We start from the raw sequence: 21,347 nt of genomic DNA, 5'->3' as shown, positions 1-21,347 counted from the left end.
ACCTTGCTGATGTTCACCATGAAACTTGATATTATTTGTTCCTAATTTAGATGTAAATCTTTAAAATATCGCCGATATATTTTACTGTAAAGTAAACGGCATCATCAGCAGGGGCGGTGTGCAAAAACCAACTGCACTTACAGGATAGTTACATAATGTCGTGGACAACAGTGGATCTCTGATGAAGAGCGTTAATCCACCGGGCTTTGGTTGCCTGTAAGTGGGCTCAGTTCGTTGTTGGTTCTGGTCTTACCGTCCTCATCCCTTCAGCGAGCCTCGATCAAAGATTAATTTCCAAATGAAGTCGTCGTGAACGCTGGGAAACACTGAATCATTAAGCCTCCCTAACAACGCGTTGTTGGCCATCAAAACATCCCTGCAGATCCTCAGTTAACACGACAATCGGAATAATTACGTGCAAATAGTAATGAAGCGCTCCAGTTGCTACAGTAGGGGGAGAATATGGCAGACGAGGAGAATTTGCAGCGCTATAAAGACCTTTCCCTGTCAACTAAATGGCCAGTTGAGCTGCCATATGGTTGTGCTGACATTATCTCTGGGTAATTAATATGGCATCTCGCCTGGCATCTGGTGGCATTAATCTAGCTGGGAGCAGTTCATCTTACAATGTCAGCGCTGCTGCAGGCCCAACGTGAATTATCACTGCTCGATGGAGGCGGGAAGCCGGCACCAAACACAACAAAGCAGGCAGCCGGGCAGAGCTGCAGCTTTCTCTCGTCTAACACGCGTCGCCTTTCCGTTTCCACTTCTTCTTTTGTTTATTTTTCCTGCACGAATAATTTGAAGAGTTCTTTAAGCTCACTCCTCAATTAAACTGATCACACCGATGTGCTAATAGAATTTCCTTCTGATGTTTTTTTCAGCGTCTCGTTTTGTTGTTTGATTATAGTTACACAAACATCTTACATTTGACTTATACTCAAAATCCATGCCGTTATAAATGTTGATATTGTTGTTTTTTGTATTCCTGAGTAGAGTTAAAACAAAAGAAATTGATTTTCTGTATCGTTTAATTACATTTCTTTTGGTTACCTGTGGCCATCTGGCATTCAGTTTCTCTCTCGTATCATTTTATCTGAATTTTTTTTACGTCTTTCTTTTCATATTTTCTTCGTCATGTCATACTGAAGGTCAGCGGTTTGACCTCCAGTAAGATCTGTGCTGACAGACTTTACTTTAGTTTCTGATTGGAAAACATTAATATAAGTTTATAATGACTTAAATTAATAGATTTTGATGTAACTGTGTCTGCAGCCTCTATTTTCATTTAAAAATTTCGTTTTTTTAATTGTATTTCCTGTGAAAGATTAAACACTTTATTCTTTCTTGCCTCCATCCAGAGGTTTTCCCCAGATGTAGACTCACTCCTGAAACGTCACGTATCGATCACGAAGAAGAGACGTGGTGTCCCTAAACTGAAAGACGAACAATAAATATTTTCAGCATTAAAATCTTCACAAAAACCCGATAAATTAGCAGCTCTTTGAGTGGTAAACAGATGTCAGGGCCTCGAAGAGCCATTAAAGTGATCCTAACTTGATCCCCAACTTAAACCGAGGCTGTTTTCTGGCTAATCGTAGCCATTAACAGTTTGAATGTGATGAGCAGGAGTCGTTGCTGAGGTTGTGCAGAGTGATGTAATTCAGATGCAACGCATCTAAACCGCTTCATCCGAATGCTTATTTCCTCATTTCTGCATCTGTGCTGGCAGCTTCTGTTAGCACCATGTGGTCGCTCCTCTGCACAGTCAGATCAAGTGTACAGTCCTGCAGAGGAAAAGGAGGCTTGAAACTGGTTTTACACGTGAATTTAACTTTCTCCGAACGTTTGCAAGAAAAAACAAAAAACAGCCATTTTGTCTTTTAACTGTTAAAAAACCCGTTTGTTTTCAGGATCATCTGCTGAAGGAGCCGTTATCCTGCTGGGAAACATATGCTTCAGTCACTACGAGGCTTTTCACTGCTTTAAATATAACTAGTGAAGTGCTAAACAGTGCTGGATAATAATTATCAAAAACATTTTAGGTTTTGTCAATTATAGACGAGGGATATGACCCTAAAAATGAATAGCTAGTCTTGTTTTAAAATTAGAAGAAAAACCCTCGTAAGCTGTGTGACGGTCACTTCATTAAACGTCCCTTTAATGTGTTTATAAAAGGGGAACCATTAGGTGAAATTACATGGCTGCTGGTCCGCTGGTTTCCCAGACAGGCTGCAGTTGCCCACAGGAGGTCTTACCGGCCAACGCTACGCTGACTGCAGCGTGAAGCCCTGAGTGTTCGGGACCAACACAAACATTTCATTAGAGACCTTTTCCAGCCCGCGTGAGAATAAATCACAGAAGGCATTTATTTGTTTGTTCATGACAAGATGCACATCTGCGATGACGCCCCGCAGAGGAGGAGGTGAAAAAAGAAGAAGGTGCTCAGCGACCTTTTCAGAGCGGCTGTGACCTGATGTGTGATGAAGCCTGATTGCACATGAGAGTAACAACAAACACTCGATGAAGCTAAAGAGCAGCGGGGACTTCACCTCTTTGTTCCTTTTTCTCAGCCGGCGTTTGTTGTGACTGTTGTTGGTGGTGACTGGCGGTGAGATGGTGGCGGGCAGCGGAGCGGCGGGTTCAGCCCTCAGGTCCGACGTGGTTGTGACTGACTGCTGAAGCTCACGCTGTCCGTGCTGGGTGGAATAATTCAAGGCAAGGAAGGAAAGGAAAGGGTCTGACTTTAGAGGATAACGGCTCATATATTTGTACATGAACAACCTCGTGATCCGAACCACAGGTCTCCAAGTTTTCATGTTTAGTGACATTTATTCACATAGCTGAGCTCCAACCAAACCTGCTGAATAAGCTTCTTTTATCGATGTTCATAATATCTTAAATTCAGAATGTGTATTATTTTTTCTATATGCATTTCTGAGCAGCTGTTTGTTTCCAGCTCAGTGTGAGAGTCTCTGCTGTGTTTCTGTCCTCTGATCTCTGTGTCTCACTGTGGGCGGAGCCTAACCTCGGGTGGAGATTGTCTGCGTTGATAGCGTCGTTCTTTCAGACAGATTTAAAAAAAAAAAAAAAAAAAAATGCATATTGTTCGAACCTTAAACAGGACACATACGAAGAGTGATTTCTCTGTCACTAACTTCCTCTGAGCTAATCAGCTGAAACGGTCTATTTCTGTAAACCAAAGTGCATCCTGGGTATTTTGGGGGCCTAACACTTCAACCAATTGGCTGAATGTGTCTCAGGCAGGTTGAGTTAAGTACAACTCGTGTTCTCTGTGTGGAAGCACTCATGTTCTTCATATTTCCTGCTCAAACTTTGTATTTAAGTGTATTTATTTCATCCTCTTCATCAGCTGTTTGGTCACACTTTGCTTTTGGTCATTTCTTCCGTGCCTCTCTTGATGTGTAAAAAAGAAAAACCCGACCAACGCAGCGATTGCTTCTGAGAACGGTGTTATTCCCTCTGAGCAGCAACTTCTGATGCTTGAAATGAAATTAGAGAGGAAAAAATGTAATGAGAAAGGTCACTTGACGATAAGAGAAATCATTTTTATTTGACAAAAGACTCGTAGATGAAGTACCGCTTCGTAGTTCTTTCAGATATTTAAACAAAGCACATTTAAAGGAGTTAAAACTCAAGAGGTCACCGTTTACACGCAGCATGCTGGGATCATGTTTCTGTTATTACGCCTCAAACCGAGACACCCGCAATTAATGTCGGGATACAGACGCCCACAGTCAGTCGCCGCTCTGCCCTCTGTATGGATAAACCATAGCTTGCTATAGATTGCTATTGACAGGAGGGAGAAGTAAGCGAGGTTGAGGGCTGTGGTAATGGCCTGTGATTGAACACCTTGTGCTGAGGTCCCGCTGCTCTCTGCCTCATTAACTCTGGCAGGTCCTCCGTTCAGCACGCTGCATTGCAGACCGCAGTCAGGCCACATTTAACCGCCTCGACTACAGTCCGGGAAACACGTGCGCTCGGGCTGCATTGTAAGGACGGTCAGGCTCAGCTTGAAGCGTGAGATGTTGGAGGCAGACTGCAGGCGTGTGGAGTCTGAGTGGCATCTTCTCCACGTCTCTGAGGGCTGATTTGAAGCCTACAGTTTCATTTTACTGCTCACCGAAATGTTCAATCTTTGTTTACTTCTTTTTAAGCCTTATTACATAAAGTCTCAAGATTATTGTCAGGACACTTCGTCATCACTCAATACTAAAATTATTTAAAAAAGAAATCCAGGTCAGTAATGGTACCGCATCTCGTCATTTTTCACATTAGATTCATATGTTTCATTCAACACTTGTATATTAAAGTTTTGAACTTTAATATTTTAGTCTTGGTTGGTTTGGTGTCGCCTGTTTTTGCAGCTACTGAAAAAAGAAAGAGTTCTTTTGGAAATAAAAATTGTATATCTTGTATGTTTTTTAAGGCTGTTACTCAAGATACTTCAGGATGAATATGAAGGACTGAGATCCTTGAAAAAAAATCCTTGAAAAAAGGCACCTAGTGGTCATTAATTATCAGTTCCACATCAGATTCATATTTTGGCCACAATCTTTGATTCAACACAAACTTTTAAACTTGATATTTTAGTCCTGGTTGGTTTGGTGTCGTCTCTTTGCAGCTGATAACAAAAAGAGTTCCTTTGACTGTTCTCGATGGCGATACTGAAGATGTTTTAAGGGATGAAGGTGTGCAGCACGGTGGTTTCCCTGCTGCACACTGAAGTCAGCTAAAGCGCCTGCCTCGATGGCCGGCCTCTATCCTCAAGCCATTTCTCTGCTCCTCGACTATCCGGCCACTGTCACCTCCCATCGGGGAGTATTGCTCTCCATTACCGGCCTCTGTCCATCCCCCGCTTAAATAACAGCAGCGCTGCCACTCCAGGCCCATTAAGACACTGCCGGCACTGCAGCCGCCTCGCACAAACAGCCTGGAAGTGCCCGGGCCTTTATAAATAGATGGCACGAGAAGTAGAGAGAGGAGCTGGTTAGAGGAGGTAAATTATTCCCAAACAGCCCAACAGGACTCAGACTCCCCCTCCCCCCTCCTCCCTCCACCCTTCTCCCCCCTTTCAGGTGTCACTTTGGGCTGACTCAATTTTACACTGTAATGGACCTCCTGGGTCAACTACTTTTCTCCCTCTCCCTCCTGTTTTATCTCCCCACTGCTCTCTTCATCTATCAGCGGCTGACAACACCTCCACCGACTTTCCTGCAACACACAATTATTCCCTGAACCGACTGTATAGTTTGTTCCACTTAATTTTGTCTAACAGTGATCAGAGCTGCACTCTGCAGACTACAAGGGCAGCAAGTAAGGAGCAGGTTTCCAACACGGACTGTTGAAGAGCACTGACCAAACATCTGGACGTCGAGGAAAAATATTGTTTAACAGCTCAGATTTGTATTTGTACGTCTTCTGGTTGGTGGTGCCAGAAAAACTAAATTCAAGAATATGACTCGAGTATATTCTGCTTTATTTTGGTAGCGATTTCCTCCTGGTACTTCTATACTTGTTTGTTATCCAAACAATGTATTTCCATGCCTCATATCTTTTTTTTTTATTAGTTAAGCTCTTTTAGTGGAGTATGTCATGGAGGTAGTTATACTTTTTTCTGCAATTAACGAAACAGAATATCGTATGGTATCAGCAGTAGGAGATAACAGTGTGAAGAATTAATGTTGAAAAATATTAGTAAACTAAATATTTAATGATGGTTAAGGTTTCCTTTAGCCGTCAAAACCGGCTTGGTTTTGGGAAACATCTTAGTTTGGGTTCAAATAAGTACGTCATTAAGGTTTGAGGACTTTGAGCGTCATGGTTGGAAGAAACAACAACAGGAAACGCACTGATGTCTGTGGTGGTTAAATACAGTGCTTCGTGAACCCATCCATCCACCCCAACCTCCTCCCCGGAGTCATAACTACGACGGCCACTAGAGGGCTTCAAATTACGGCTGCTGTTTGTAACTCTGCAACTTTTTAAAGCTCAGAAAGTCAACGCTGCAGTCGTCCTTTTGGAGATTTTAGTTCTGCGATGCATGTCCAGTGTCCATCAGTTATACCGCCTTTGTTCCAGTTTCTTTATTCCCGACAGCGACTCTTTGCTCTCTGTGCTGCTCCTTCAGCGAGATCATATTGCTTTCACACAAGCAGTGACAGCGAGACCTCTTTTAAAGTCCATCCGTACTCTCGGACACATTTTGAACACCATTCGCTGTTAACTTCAAAGTCATCTTTTATCACGTGCTCCTTCCACTTTTTGTTCCCCGGCTTTGTTTGTTTTCTGTGGTTGGGTGGAGCGTATGTCGGTATCTCGGTTTCATATTTCCACCAAGCCTCTGCCCAAACCTGAGGTCAGAGGTCGGCTGACCTTTTACATTCCTGAACCCCCACCCTCTCTAATTCTCTATCTTTGACCAAAGTCTCTCCCAGCCCCACCCCACCCCCACCCACATCCACTCCTCTCCCACTCTCTTTATCACCTATTCTGCCCCTGAATCAGTCAGATTCTCCAAAAGAAAAACAATCACGGCATATCGCTTTTACATCTTTAATGTGACCATGAATGATTGGGTGCTAGTCCAGTTAAATAATAAACTAAGGAAGGGTCGGGGAGGAAGGGAATAGGAGGGAATAGGATGCAGGGTTGTCAATCAAAGCCATTTAAGTGCCTCGAATCCTAAAGAGAGTCGAGAAGCAATCGATCAACAGGAGAAGACGACACATATAAAGGTGGAAACTAGTTTATCACCAGTTACATGCATGCTCTAGTTTGCATTTACTTTATTGCTCATCGATCTTCAGGAAGAAATTGCTTTGCATTCAGAGGCTGCAGAAATCGCCGATCTTTAGGTTAGGTTAGGTAGTTACTTTATTAATCCCCAAGGGGAAATTTTTCCGCTACCGCAGCATACAGGAAAGCAATAAAATAATAATAAAATAATAAAAAGCAATAAAATAGAAAAAACAAATATTAAATATAAAATGCACAGTATATACAGTACAGTATATATATATATATATGTTTTTTATATACAAACAACCAAGAAACACAGGCAACAGAGTTATTGTTGTGTGATGGATTTTGCCAGAGGTGAGTTATTGTACAGTCTTATTGCGGTCGGCAGGAATGATCTCCTGTATCAGGAATGATCTCCTGTATCAGGAATGATCTCCTGTATCTGGAATGATCTCCTGTATGAGGAATGATCTCCTGTATCTGGAATGATCTCCTGCATCAGGAATGATCTCCTGCATCTGGAATGATCTCCTGTATCTGGAATGATCTCCTGTATCTGGAATGATCTCCTGTATCAGGAATGATCTCCTGCATCAGGAATGATCTCCTGTATCAGGAATGATCTCCTGTATCTGGAATGATCTCCTGTATCTGGAATGATCTCCTGTATCAGGAATGATCTCCTGTATCTGGAATGATCTCCTGTATCTGGAATGATCTCCTGTATCAGGAATGATCTCATGTATCTGGAATGATCTCCTGTATCAGGAATGATCTCCTGTATCTGGAATGATCTCCTGTATCTGGAATGATCTCCTGTATCAGGAATGATCTCCTGTATCTGGAATGATCTCCTGTATCAGGAATGATCTCATGTATCTGGAATGATCTCCTGTATCAGGAATGATCTCCTGTATCTGGAATGATCTCCTGTATCAGGAATGATCTCCTGTATCTGGAATGATCTCCTGTATCAGGAATGATCTCCTGTATCTGGAATGATCTCCTGTATCAGGAATGATCTCCTGTATGAGGAATGATCTCCTGTATCAGGAATGATCTCCTGTATCAGGAATGATCTCCTGTATGAGGAATGATCTCCTGTATCTAGAATGATCTCCTGTATCTGGAATGATCTCCTGTATCAGGAATGATCTCCTGTATCAGGAATGATCTCCTGTATCAGGAATGATCTCCTGTATCAGGAATGATCTCCTGTATCTGGAATGATCTCCTGTATCTGGAATGATCTCCTGTATCTGGAATGATCTCCTGTATCAGGAATGATCTCCTGTATCTGGAATGATCTCCTGTATCAGGAATGATCTCCTGTATCTGGAATGATCTCCTGTATCAGGAATGATCTCCTGTATCAGGAATGATCTCCTGTATGAGGAATGATCTCCTGCATCAGGAATGATCTCCTGTATCAGGAATGATCTCCTGTATCTGGAATGATCTCCTGTATCTAGAATGATCTCCTGTATCTGGAATGATCTCCTGTATCAGGAATGATCTCCTGTATCAGGAATGATCTCCTGTATCTGGAATGATCTCCTGTATCTAGAATGATCTCCTGTATCTGGAATGATCTCCTGTATCTGGAATGATCTCCTGTATCTGTCCTTGTGACAGCGGAGCTGGAGGAGTCTTTTGGAGAACGTGCTCTGCTGTCCCTGCAGCAGGTGGTGGAGAGGGTGGACAGGATTATAACAACATTTACCACAAGCGGGGCTAAAAATCTGAAGTCTGTCCAGAGGGTGGAGCTCGAGGAAACTTCCTGGTGGAGATCTACACAGAAGAATGAAATATTTGTGGTGCAAAAGTTGAAAATCTGAAGTTATGAGTATGAATCAGTTGTTCTCTAGGAATCATCCTCTGAGGACCATGAATACGACTCCCCGTACCTGTCGGGCTAACAGATTAGCACCACAGGCTCTCAGTCACGCGCGCTTGCTAATGAGAACCCGACCCTCCAGTACACACCTGCTTCCTGTCTCCTATAACAGAACATGACACATAGAGACGGACTTAAAGTCGGGAGGGGGAAGCTTTGTCTATTTATTTCTCTCCCCTGCATGCAGCTAAATTAGACTTTTTCTCCTCACTTTTCCTTCGACTACAAACTCCTATCTTAACCATTTGCTATCCTTCCTCCTATCGTCATCATCCTCCAGCGACGGGCCGCCCCCTTCATCCACCGTTCTGTTCGGCGTGCGGAGCCGAGACGGTGATTGATCTGGTGCTCGGAGGCTGTCGTGGGCCCTCCTCCTCCTCCAGTGGTTATGAACATGAGGCGGGCTGCTCTTCATAGATTTTTAAATTAGTGTCAGCTTTGCCCCAAAGATGTGTTATTGACTGATGAAATAGAAACTGAGCTCCAAACACTCAGTCCTTCCCCAGAGTTTTCCCCAGCCTGGTAATTGAAAAAGTGTGAAGGGAGTGTGTTCAAGGGAGCGTGCAGCTGTGTGTGTGTGTGTGTGTGTGTGTGTGTGTGTGTGTGTGTGTGTGTGTGTGTGTGTGTGTGTGTGTGTGTGTGTGTGTGTGTGTGTGTGTGTGTGTGTGTGTTCCTGTGTTTGTGATTTTTATGTGTTTGTGTGCCTGTAACTGTGTGCTCTTTATCTCTGCTGGAGAAAAATGCACACTGCTCGCTGGAGTCAAGATTCGATTGAAGTATTGCATAGGAGATCTTTATCTTTCTGCACAGCCACCCTGAAACACGAGCACTGAGCGCTACTTTAATCCTATAAATACAGTACGCTTCATGTCAGCCTGTGGAGGAACACTTAGGAAAATATAATGTGTCTGAGCCGGCGACATCACACCTGACTTGTTGTGCATCGTATATCTTAATCATTAACCTTCAGTGTGACCAGCTGTTGGAGACAGTAACACACGTGAAACCTTCCATCGGGACAATAATTACAATCTCTCTCTGTTTTTTGTGCTCATCATCACTAACTGTAATATTTAATCACTGTGTTAATTGCATCAGCAAGAAGAAGCAGCAAAACTGTGACAATAAGACCCGAGTTGTTATAAATCCGTTTTATACATGAAATGTGTAAAACACGGCAAAACGCTGCATGGACACGCCGGTCGACTACAGCAAAACGTGAGATAGTCACGCTTTGAGCTGTCTGGGCATGACAGTTACACGTTTTCCTGTAGTGGGCAAAAATTAAAACCTACTACCTGCACAAAAACAACTCGTCGTCCCTCATGACAGTCCGACATGCTGCCGAAAAATGTCCATTGTTGCCTTTGTTGCGGGACCTTGACATTTTCGTGCATGTAGGTTTCACACTTTTAAAATGTGTAACTTTCACGCCTCGACAGCTATTTCAAGTTTTTTGCTGAAGTGGACCAGCGTGTCTACCGGGTTGATGTGTCCCAGCGTCTCACTTAATTCGTGGCATCTTTTTCCTCTGCAGGCTCGGACATGGCCATCTTCTGCCTGCTCTGCGGGAAGCGTTTCCAGACCCAGACGGCGCTGCAGCAGCACATGGAGGTCCACGCCGGCGTCCGCAGCTACATCTGCAGCGAGTGCAACCGGACCTTCCCCAGCCATACTGCACTCAAACGCCACCTACGCTCTCACACAGGTTAGTGGAGGCGCTCGCTGTCCATCTTCACCGGGATGTGACGTCTGGGCGGGGCTTAGTGTCCTCGCTCCTCCCCAGCTTGTCCAAATATGGTCACTTCTGAGGGTATAATATCGCTTAAATAAAACAAACAGCAGACCAAATTTTAGACTCATCTTATAACAAAACAAAATTTCCATTCTTATTTGCCATACTGCCACCACAAAGACTAATTATGTTTTACGAAATCTAGTTTTAAAGACCGTTTTTATTCAGGTGATATTGTGTTTAAATGGTGCGTTCAGTATTCTTGAATTCATTTGTGTTTCATTGGGACCAGGAAGAAGAAGAAGAATTTTTGGTTCCTCGAAGCAGATAAATCCAAAAAGTAAAAAAAAAAAAATCGGTGAATCTGAGTTTATTTTGATTCTGATTACCATAAAATATATTACCGCCTCCCACTCGTGTATTCGGGTGATATAACTGCTGACTATGAAAAAATGAGCAGTGTACAGCCAGCAGTAGGAAAAGGAAAAGAAATTCCTCTGACAAATAGCTTACAGTCTCGTACAAAGTAAAAAAAAAAAGCCATGTTTTATTTTTAGTGAATTTGTCGTCCCTCCTCAGTCGTTACTGTAGCTCAGCTGAATAAACAGCATTAATTCTGGTCGACACAGACTGAATTCTGCAGCAGGCAGACGCAGATTATTTACACTGACTATTTTCTGTTGTTGTTGTTGTTGTTGTTGGTTTTCCTCCTTCTTCTTGGGTCCAGTCTCCCATGCAGCCCCGGCTCTCCTCGGAGATGAGGCCGGGATACTAATACATTTATGGTTTTTTTAGAGGTAGCCTGACAGATGTGGCTATTCAGAGTGAGAGGAAGAGAAAAAAAACGTAGCCATGACAGAATATGAACACATGGAAATGAATCCCATTTCACCGATGGAGGGATGGAGGCTTTTTTCTCCCCCTTTCTCTCTCTCTCTCTCTCCATCTCTCACCCAGCCGCCTGTCTGCGACCTTAAATAACAGTCTCACTGTCAGAGCCGATTTAGCTCACCGGCTCACGGATAAATATTTGAAACGAAAGGCAGTGAGATGAGAGCAGTCGGTCCTATTTACAAGTCAGGCGAATACACCATTAGTGTGTGATGGTGGTGGGAGCTGGAGGAAGGGTGAAGGAGAAGGTGGAGGGGGTGGAGGAGGAGGAGGAGGGTGGTGGTGTCCGTACAGTAGCGCACATCTGTTCGGTGCAGCAGACATCGGAGGGGACACATGCAGCGTCTCTGATCCACCTGCCCACCCGGGCGACGCAAAATGTCACCTCGGCTCGAGGCGCAGATGAGACTCGGCGGCACTTTGAACCTCGTCCCACTGCGGGCGTGATTTCAATCACAACGAGCCAGCCCTATAGAAATGATGCAAAAAGCCTTTTGTAAAGGGGGTGGGGGGGTTATTATATTGTTAGTTATTGTACAGACAGGAATAGGTCCTAATTTAAACTCCCTAAAAAAATCAAACTAAATAAAAAGTAGAGGCACGGTGCTCCTCTACGTTCACACTTTGATGTTAATAATCTCATTATAGTCAAAATAGTGCTCAAAAACAGAGTTTATCCACCTCAGTATGTTTACCTGCATGTTTGTTGACGCAGAGACACTTTAAAATGAGGACATTTGTCCCTGACAGGTTTTTATTTTGAGATACGTGCACCTTCAGTTTCCAGTTTGCATTAAAAAATACAATAAAAATCCCATTAAAACAGGCGGCAGATTAGTTTCAGACACAATAAAGTCAGTGATTCTTATCAAAACAACGCATTTATGGATGTTTAAATATTATATATCTATAATATATTATAGGTGAAATAAACAGGTGGTGGCAGTCCTTCTCTTTCTGACCTTCAGTAATGACCTCTAATCTTTCCCTTCAAACAGCTTCAACAAAATCCACAAACTGTTCGAATCACCGCTGAATGTAAAACACGTCTGTCTACACGTCTTAAAAATGAAGATCTTTTTTAATCTAGATTATGAAAGATAGTTGCACAAAGGACGTAAAGCCAACGTAAACCATAATAACAACTGGAACGTAAATGTTTCAACGTCCCAATCGAAGAGGAAACACTGCATTTTATTTGTTAAATCTTATATTAGAACGATTTATTTCTAATCTGTGTAACTGTAGATACAATTGAAAATGGAAAGAACTGAAGAAGCTGATTCAGCTGATTATAATTATGACTGCACGCAGTGGCAGAGCGGAAGAGTTCCTCACACGCCGCCATGTTGGCTCGTTGTTTGTTTCGTTCTGCGTCGCTCACCGGTTCTGTGTTGCGCGTTTGGTTTCAGACCGACGTTGCAGCGTGAAAAGGAACTGGAACGATCCATTTCATATTCCCGTGGTCATTTGGAGAGTCAGACTTCAGGAACGAGGTGTCTCCGTGCGGTCGTTCCTGCAGGTGTTTTCCTGAAGAAACCGGAGTCCGTTGTGACGAGAATTCCTCCGAAAACGCGGCGAGGCGTTTTCCCGTTATTCATCCCTAATTTCAGCGGACAGACGTGCGGCAGCTCATCTTCCACAGAGAGCCCCGTTCCACACGCTGCTCTGTGATTGGTCGACCCGCCGCTCTGTTATATCAACTGACAGCAGCGTGCAGAAGCACTTTTATGGACATTCATTACGCGTGCTTCATTTTACCTGACTGCAGCCTTATCTGGTGAAAGCAGCCGCCGGTCGGTCGGTCGCGCGCTCTGACACCGGATCACCATTTAGGACGAAGAACGGCGTTTAATGGTGTTTATTTCAGCATCTTAATCTCTCCATCTTTTCCTCCGCCGGTCCCTCGTCCTCCTGCGTCCACCTGCAGTTTCATCACCGCCTCTTAACATACCGCCACACGCCCATCGCCGCCTCTTTATGTTTTACGCGTGTATCTTTACAGGATATACGGTGCAGGTTCAAGCTCAATGTTGGCTTGTAAAAGTGGCAGTCACAGCAGCTGCACCACACACACACACACACACACACACACACACACACACACACACACACACACACACACACACACACACACACACACACACTGTCTCTTTACAGACCCGGCCTTCATTAATATTCTGTTGTTGTGCACTGTCTGTGTGTAAGTGTCTGTGTGTGTTTTTTTGGTTTTTTTTAACTCTGAGCCAATTTGCTGTCTGCTGTGGGGGGAGGGGGAGTGAATAAGGGGGGAGGGGGGTGTTTTGTGTTCGCAGCTGTATTTGATAGTGCTACAGCCAGAGAGGAGGGAGCGAATGAGCCGGTTCTGGTGCTGGCAGTGATGGAGGCCCGGTGATTTACAGCCTCTTACCGTAGATAATGAACACGCCCCGGGTGCCCGCGGGCACATGCACCCTCAGCAGCACCTCCTTTGGGGTGTTGTTGGAGGTGACGAGGAGGGAGGGAGGGAGGGAGGAGGAGGAGGGGAGGGTCAGGAGACGCAGGTGCTGCTGCTCGGGGGCACCCTTGGGTTCACTAACCATGCTGTGGTTCCACCTCACTGTGCCGGGTCCTCATCTGCCATGTGGTCACACCACAGAGGAAGAAAAGATGGAAAGAGGAGGAGGAGGAGAGAGGAAGTGTGGGAGCGGTGGGACGGACGGAGGACGGAGGACGTGTCCCCCCGCCGGAATATTCCCGACCAAAATGAAGTCCTGTCGGCTCCCTTTTACATCCCTCACTGTGTTATTATAGATTTATTTAAAGCTCTGCATGGCCGGTGGGTGCTTTGGCGCCCCCGAGTGGCAGCGCGAGATAACGAGCGCGGAGAGCACCCTGGGTACCAACAGGAGGCTGGAAGTGGACAGCTGACACCAGATATCCTGATATTACAGGATATTATGTGTTGTCTATTTATTGCATATAATCCAGTGACTGTAGCATCCAATTTGTTGGGTTTTTTATTGTTTTTTTTGATGTTTTCGGGCCGTGTTTTGCTAATTTGACTCATCGAATTATTATAAACACTTAATCCAACAAAATGTCAATAACAGCAATGAAAATTGATAATTTTGCAGAAGCTGAAATAAATGAGTTTAAATGGGATAAACATTCACATAAAGTTTCTCTAAATGGATCTAAGATGCCCCAGACAGTAGATCCATATTTTGTATTCCTTTGTGTTTAAATTTGTGCAAATTCCTCGTTGAAATGTAATGAAATATCCAGCTCTATCGGGTGTGCATCGTTTTTTGTGCGTCTCACGTTGCAAAGACTCGAAAAAAATGTTATTAAACAGAGAACTGCAGCCGTCTCTTCCCTCCTAATCCCAGATTTTTTTTATTTTTTTTATGAGCAGCAGACAGGACATTAAGCGTAAATAACCCTCTGAGTATTAGCATCCCACTCGCCCGGTCTGATCGGAGGCCCTAATTAAAGGCAGGTGAATCCGAGCTCAATTATTATTCTTGCGGCGTCGCGCGAGCCCACCGAGCGCCGTGATGGATTGTGATCTCTGCTGTGGTTGAAACGCTAGAAAGAGCACAATGTCTTACAGCAGGAGCCACTGATAACTTCATGCAGACAAATAAAGACTGTCACTTTTATTGATTTTTTTTTTTTTTTTATTTTTTTTTGTCACCCAGCTCCCGCCGCCGTACACACCACCTCCTTTTAATACGTCCGACATCACAAGGAACAAGTATAGCGCGGCGAAAATGTGATCAGCATCTAAAGGATCTCCTCTTTGTCTCTCCTCACTCTATGCATGCGTACTGTACGTGCACGCATTAAAATGTGAACTAAAATATGCAGGACTGAATTGAAATCGTCTCCCTGACAGCGGGGCAGCGGCGGCAGCACATAACGAGAAATGCAATTTATTCCCGGGCACGTTACTGCTCGGACAGGCAGATAATGAAAGGCATAGGTCATTGGTGGCGACTTAAACCTGCAGCGGTGGAGTGAAATACATTAATAAATATCCACAACATTACTCGGCGTGAAGGGGGACAAAGCAAATGACGCAAAGAGCGGCCCCTCATCAAACACGGGCCGCCGGTGAGAGGCTTCCGCAAATCATATCCCCGATCATTGATCGGATATCCATCACAGCGGCCCGGTGGCCGAGCTGCAGCGGCCCGGTGGCCGAGCTGCAGCGGCCCACGTTGTGGTTTTTGATGTCTGAAGGCCTGAGGAACTGTACCGAGCGTCTGTCTGCAACAAGTCGAATGTCTCAGGGTGGAAATGTGACGCTCAGCAAATAAAAATATAAGAATGCATTCTGCCAGATGGGAAAGGCTTAAAGATGAAGAGAAACAAGCATCTATATCTTCATTTATAGCTTCGTTCTTGTTGATTTAACCACAAATAAAACAGTCTATATCCAAAATACCAACATTATTGTTGAGTGTCTTTGAAGAGTGATTAAGTTTTGACAGTTTTTGCTCCTCAAACTCCAAAACTTCACTTTTATTTTTAACAAAACTCTCCATCTGACTTTAAAGCACCATCAAAATATGACTGTTAAAGTGTGAACCACTTTAATTCAGCTTCTGCATCTAAATCTCGTTATGAAAGTGTGGCCCATCAGCAGTGGTGGAGTTTTGGAGGTTTTTGTGCTTTTTACTTCTACATTTGTCTGACAGTTTCAGTTACTTTTAAGAATGTTTTATTTTTTTGCTTTTTAAGCTTCACAAACTATTTTAAAAGCCTCTTTGATTCACGAAAAAATGCCTTGATTTTCTGAGTTTGTTGACCTTTTTTGAGATTTGTGGTTCTTACAGAACAGAAACAACTGAAACACAGCTGATCTTCTAGAATATGAAGCATTACTGTTGATTAAACTGACCGACAGGACATAAAGTAGTTTAAATAAGCGCAACTTTAAAGAACTACAGCAGTAAAATGGATTTTAATTCAACAAAAACATCATGTATAACAGTAAAACACTGGTTTTGATTGTGCAGAGCAAAGATAGGCTGCAATTATGTCATAATATAATATATTTAAAGCCTTTAAAAGAGAGTGATTATACAACGAGTTACCAACCTGTAACGTGTAATCTGAAACGTGTTCATATTGTGGGGCGATTCGTTCTCAAAATATTCAACTTTTGTTTTTTGTTAGTGCGAGCTCCGTTTCCATGGCAACACGCCTGGTACGACTACGAACTGGAAAAAAAAAAAAAAATGACTCTTGTGTAACGTGGGCAATGTTTACTACTCCAGGAAGTAGGCCGACCCTTAGCAACGCTCAAACTGAATAAATACAACACGTGGAAACACTGAACTGCTCAGCTAGCTCAGTCTGGTTGGAACAAAGATATCTGATGAACAAAGATATCTGATGAACAAAAAGTCAATGGACTCGTGTATTTTTATACATACTCATATATTAATTTATTTATTTTTGGCACCACAACGTAACCAAGTCTTCTTAAAGTTTGATTTGTGCAGGTAAAGAAAGGCGGAGCTTCACGGTTGTGTTGTTGCTGCTCGTCTGTGCGTCCGTCCCGGTCTGCAGATGAAGTAAGTCTCCCCTCTGTGTCGCCACCTTCTCAGCAGGCGACCACCCGTTCGAGTGCGAGTTCTGCGGGAGCTGCTTCCGAGATGAGAGCACGCTGAAGGGCCACAAGCGCATCCACACCGGGGAGAAGCCCTATGAATGTAACGGCTGTGGGAAGAAGTTCAGCCTCAAGCACCAGCTGGAAACCCACTACCGTGTGCACACAGGTACTGAAAGGACAAAACCTGTCTTTTGATTTTAAAGGTCCCGTATGTGGTGTTTTATTTGCGGCCTTGATGTTCACGAGAAGATATTTCTGTGGTTTTAAGCACCATAAACTTTTCTCTGGAGCTCTACGAGGAACAGGCTTGTTTTTCTGTGTCTGTGTCTTTAAGGCGTTATTGATAGAAAAGATCCTCTTTTCTGATTGGCTGACTCGTTTCTGAGTGACACACGTAGGTAGGTAGGTAGGTAGGTAGGTAGGTAGTTACTTTATTAATCCCCAAGGGGAATTTTTTTCACTACAGCAGCATACAGGAAGCAATAAGATAATAATAGAATAATAAAAAGCAATAAAATAGCAGTAAAAAAATATAAAATGCACAGTATATACAGTATATACAGTACAGTATATATCTATATATATTATATACAAACAACCAAGAAACACAGTCAACAGTGTTATTGTTGTGTGATGGATTTGGCCAGAGGTGAGTTATTGTACAGTCTTATTGCGGTCGGCAGGAACGATCTCCTGTATCAGGAATGATCTCCTGTATCAGGAATGATCTCCTGTATCAGTAATGATCTCCTGTATCTGGAATGATCTCCTGTATCTGGAATGATCTCCTGTATCTGGAATGATCTCCTGTATCAGGAATGATCTCCTGTATCAGGAACGATCTCCTGTATCTGGAATGATCTCCTGTATCAGGAATGATCTCCTGTATCAGGAATGATCTCCTGGATCAGGAATGATCTCCTGGATCAGGAATGATCTCCTGTATCTGGAATGATCTCCTGTATCTGGAATGATCTCCTGTATCAGGAATGATCTCCTGTATCTGGAATGATCTCCTGTATCAGGAATGATCTCCTGTCTCAGGAATGATCTCCTGTATCTGGAATGATCTCCTGTATCTGGAATGATCTCCTGTATCAGGAATGATCTCCTGTATCAGGAACGATCTCCTGTATCTGGAATGATCTCCTCTATCTGGAACGATCTCCTGTATCTGGAATGATCTCCTGTATCTGGAATGATCTCCTGGATCAGGAATGATCTCCTGTATCTGGAATGATCTCCTGTATCTGGAATGATCTCCTCTATCAGGAATGATCTCCTCTATCTGGAATGATCTCCTGGATCAGGAATGATCTCCTGTATCTGGAACAATCTCCTGTATCTGGAACGATCTCCTGTATCTGGAATGATCTCCTCTATCAGGAATGATCTCCTCTATCTGGAATGATCTCCTGTATCTGGAATGATCTCCTCTATCTGGAATGATCTCCTGGATCAGGAATGATCTCCTCTATCTGGAATGATCTCCTGTATCAGGAACGATCTCCTGTATCTGGAACGATCTCCTGTATCTGGAACGATCTCCTGTATCTGGAATGATCTCCTCTATCAGGAATGATCTCCTGTATCTGGAATGATCTCCTGTATCTGGATCAGGAATGATCTCCTGTATCAGGAATGATCTCCTCTATCAGGAATGATCTCCTGTATCTGGAACGATCTCCTGTATCTGGATCAGGAATGATCTCCTGTATCTGGAATGATCTCCTGTATCAGGAATGATCTCCTGTATCTGGAATGATCTCCTGTATCAGGAATGATCTCCTATATCTGTCCTTGTGACAGCGGAGCTGGAGGAGTCTTTTGGAGAACGTCCTCCTCTGTCCCTGCAGCAGGTGGTGGAGAGGGTGGACAGGATTATCCAATATTGATAATAGTTTGACAAAACATTGAGGCCAATCACAGGCTTTCTTTGTCCTTGTAGCTTTTAGCTCTTCACTGTGTGTTTTCTTCCACATTAAAGGTTGGAAATATGACATTAGTGACATCACAAACTTACAGTAGTCAAAATCTGAAATTTATATGATATGGGACCTTTAATAAAGAACTATTTATCAAGTTTACTGTTTATGCATCTTCTCACAACCTCTTCCTCATCGTGTGAGTTGATGTGTTCAGATTAAACAAATGCTTTCCGTGTATTCAGCCCATTGATATGGAATTGACATCCATCGTCTCTTTGCGTACTTTCCAGTTTCCTGCATCCTTTAAAGTGTTTTATGTGTTCTTTACATGCTGGATTATTGTGTAAACTGTCGAATATTAACACCAACATTGGTTTGAAAAATCTAGCGTCAGTGAAGCTCTATTTCAGGGTACGATAGACACTTTAAAATAGCATCAGTGAGACGGGCTGAAACCCTCCGATCTCAGGACACAGAGCCAGTTAAAGGAAGGAAATCCGACCAGATGAATATCTCTGTTGCTGCGATACAGTAGACGAATGTCTCAGAAGACTCGGTATTGATCCGGGTATATTTAGAGCCCCATAAAAATGTTGACACAGTGATAAGCCGGCTGCCCTGGAGAACGAGGGCGGTCCACGCGGGAGGACTGAGCGAGGATACCGCGGCGTGCTCACCAGGATGGCACGCAGCCAAGGCTTTATGCTTCCACACACACACACACACACACACACACACACACACACACACACACACACACACACACACACACACACACACACACACACACACACTCTCCCATCTCCCATTCAATAAGCCAGCTGTTAAGCCACACTATCAAGGCAGCCTGTCCAATAATTGGCTCCCCCCCCCTCACTACCACCTCCACACGTCCACCCTTTCCCCTTTTGTGTGGGGGAGGGGGTGAGGTGTGGAGGGGGGGGGGGGCTTTGCATTAAGCCGGAGAGCAACAGCAGATAACAAGAGCAAGTGACAAGCTCACAGTCAAAGGCCACCTCGCACAAAAGGGAGCTGCTTGATGAATCATCGACATTGGCAACCCCACCCCCACCCCCACCCCTCCCCGCTCCACACATCCCAAATGCCAATGGCGGATCAATACCGGAGCCCCATTTGCAATTCATTATTAGCTGGTTATTTGAAGCGACCCTGTTTACAGTCCGGTTATCAATATTAACATCATGTAGGTGTCCAGCGCTGCTTTTAATGCCTATTGGCTGCGTGGCAGTAGCCCCGCCCCCCTTTGCACCGCAGCGTAGGTCAAGGTTAACCAGGGCTTAAAAAAAAAAAGGAACAAGACGCCCGTTCTGCCGAAGCTCGCTCGTGAGGCTTCGCCTGCTGAAAGGTGACAGCGGCGCGGCGCGGCGGCCAGATCTCTTCCGACAGCTCATTTCAGATGCCGTTGGTAAAGGTCAGCATTTACATGTCTAATTTGCGTCTGCCGGGCTCGAGCGCCGCTGGATTACTCGCCGCCATCACTCAAATCATTAGCACGTTTGAAGACGGGCTGCTGTCGCTGAATTGAAATGTGCCTCTTGAATATAGCAGCCCCCCCCCACCACCACCACCACCCCCCCCCCCCCCGACACCTGGAGGAGTTGGCTGTGTTTCGTCGAGCGTACCCGAACACCTGATTAGATATTCTGTAAAAAGGAATTTTTCACTCATTTAGATCTCATTGGCCGCTCCTCATCTCCATGACGACGGGGCTGTTTTTGTCAACACACACAGACACGGGAAGCTCCGTCCACTTTGATACCGTCTGTGGTCCTCACAAGGGGAACTTAGAACCTTTTAAGTTCCAATAACTCCGTTTCGTGGTACTTTTTTAAGCTCCTCCCCCTGGATAGGTACTTTCCCCGTTACATTTCGCAAGATGTGACGTGTTTGCTGACGTTTACAGAAAGGTCAGAGGTCATGAAAGTTCATGTCTGTTTGGTTAATATATAGTAATCTTAGTCATGTAGAGTTTGTCTTCATAATGTCTTTACATGTGGGACTAAACACCGCTGACGTCACAGCAAAGACACTTAAATCAGTTAAACAGCTTGAGAAATAGAAATCTGTACTTGTTGTGTTTTACCTTGAAACAGAAAAGGACTTCTGACAGAATCAGGTTTAATCTTCGAGGATAAATAGTAAAAACAACCAACCACACGACACTAAAAAGACACTTCACACTGATAATACTGTTCCTGAACGTGGCTAACATGGCTGTTGTCCCCGTCCCCGTCCCCGTCCTGTCCTCCGTAGGTGAGAAGCCATTCGAGTGCAAGCTGTGCCACCAGCGATCCAGGGACTACTCGGCCATGATTAAGCACCTGCGCACCCACAACGGCGCGTCGCCCTACCAATGCACCATCTGCCTGGAGTACTGCCCCAGCCTGTCCGCCATGCAGAAGCACATGAAAGGCCACAAGCCAGAAGACGTCCCCCCGGACTGGCGCATAGAGAAGACCTACCTGTACCTGTGCTACGTCTGAGCACGGTGGGGAAGTGAATGAA

At 44.2% G+C, this 21,347-nt stretch overlaps 1 protein-coding gene across 5 annotated transcripts in view; it reads left to right on the top strand.

Annotated features, from left to right (window-relative positions):
* Positions 1–21,347, top strand: part of zbtb16a (zinc finger and BTB domain containing 16a) — a 136,424-nt gene extending 115,077 nt beyond the window's left edge. For all 5 annotated transcript variants that reach the window (XM_069709752.1, XM_069709750.1, XM_069709748.1 and 2 more), the window contains 3 exons: positions 10,200–10,370; positions 16,889–17,059; positions 21,096–21,347. In XM_069709752.1, coding sequence (XP_069565853.1) covers positions 10,200–10,370; positions 16,889–17,059; positions 21,096–21,325 — 572 coding nt within the window. In that variant the 3' untranslated portion in view covers positions 21,326–21,347. The remainder of the gene's footprint in view (positions 1–10,199; positions 10,371–16,888; positions 17,060–21,095) is intronic.

The sequence above is a fragment of the Brachyistius frenatus genome, unplaced genomic scaffold, assembly GCF_029030835.1.
Source record: "Brachyistius frenatus isolate BFR_SWC_R1_liver_20210118 unplaced genomic scaffold, ASM2903083v1 Contig_84, whole genome shotgun sequence".
Classification (NCBI taxonomy): Eukaryota; Metazoa; Chordata; class Actinopteri; family Embiotocidae; genus Brachyistius; species Brachyistius frenatus.
Note: the sequence above shows the minus strand (reverse complement) of the source record. Positions and strands in the feature narration are given on the sequence as shown.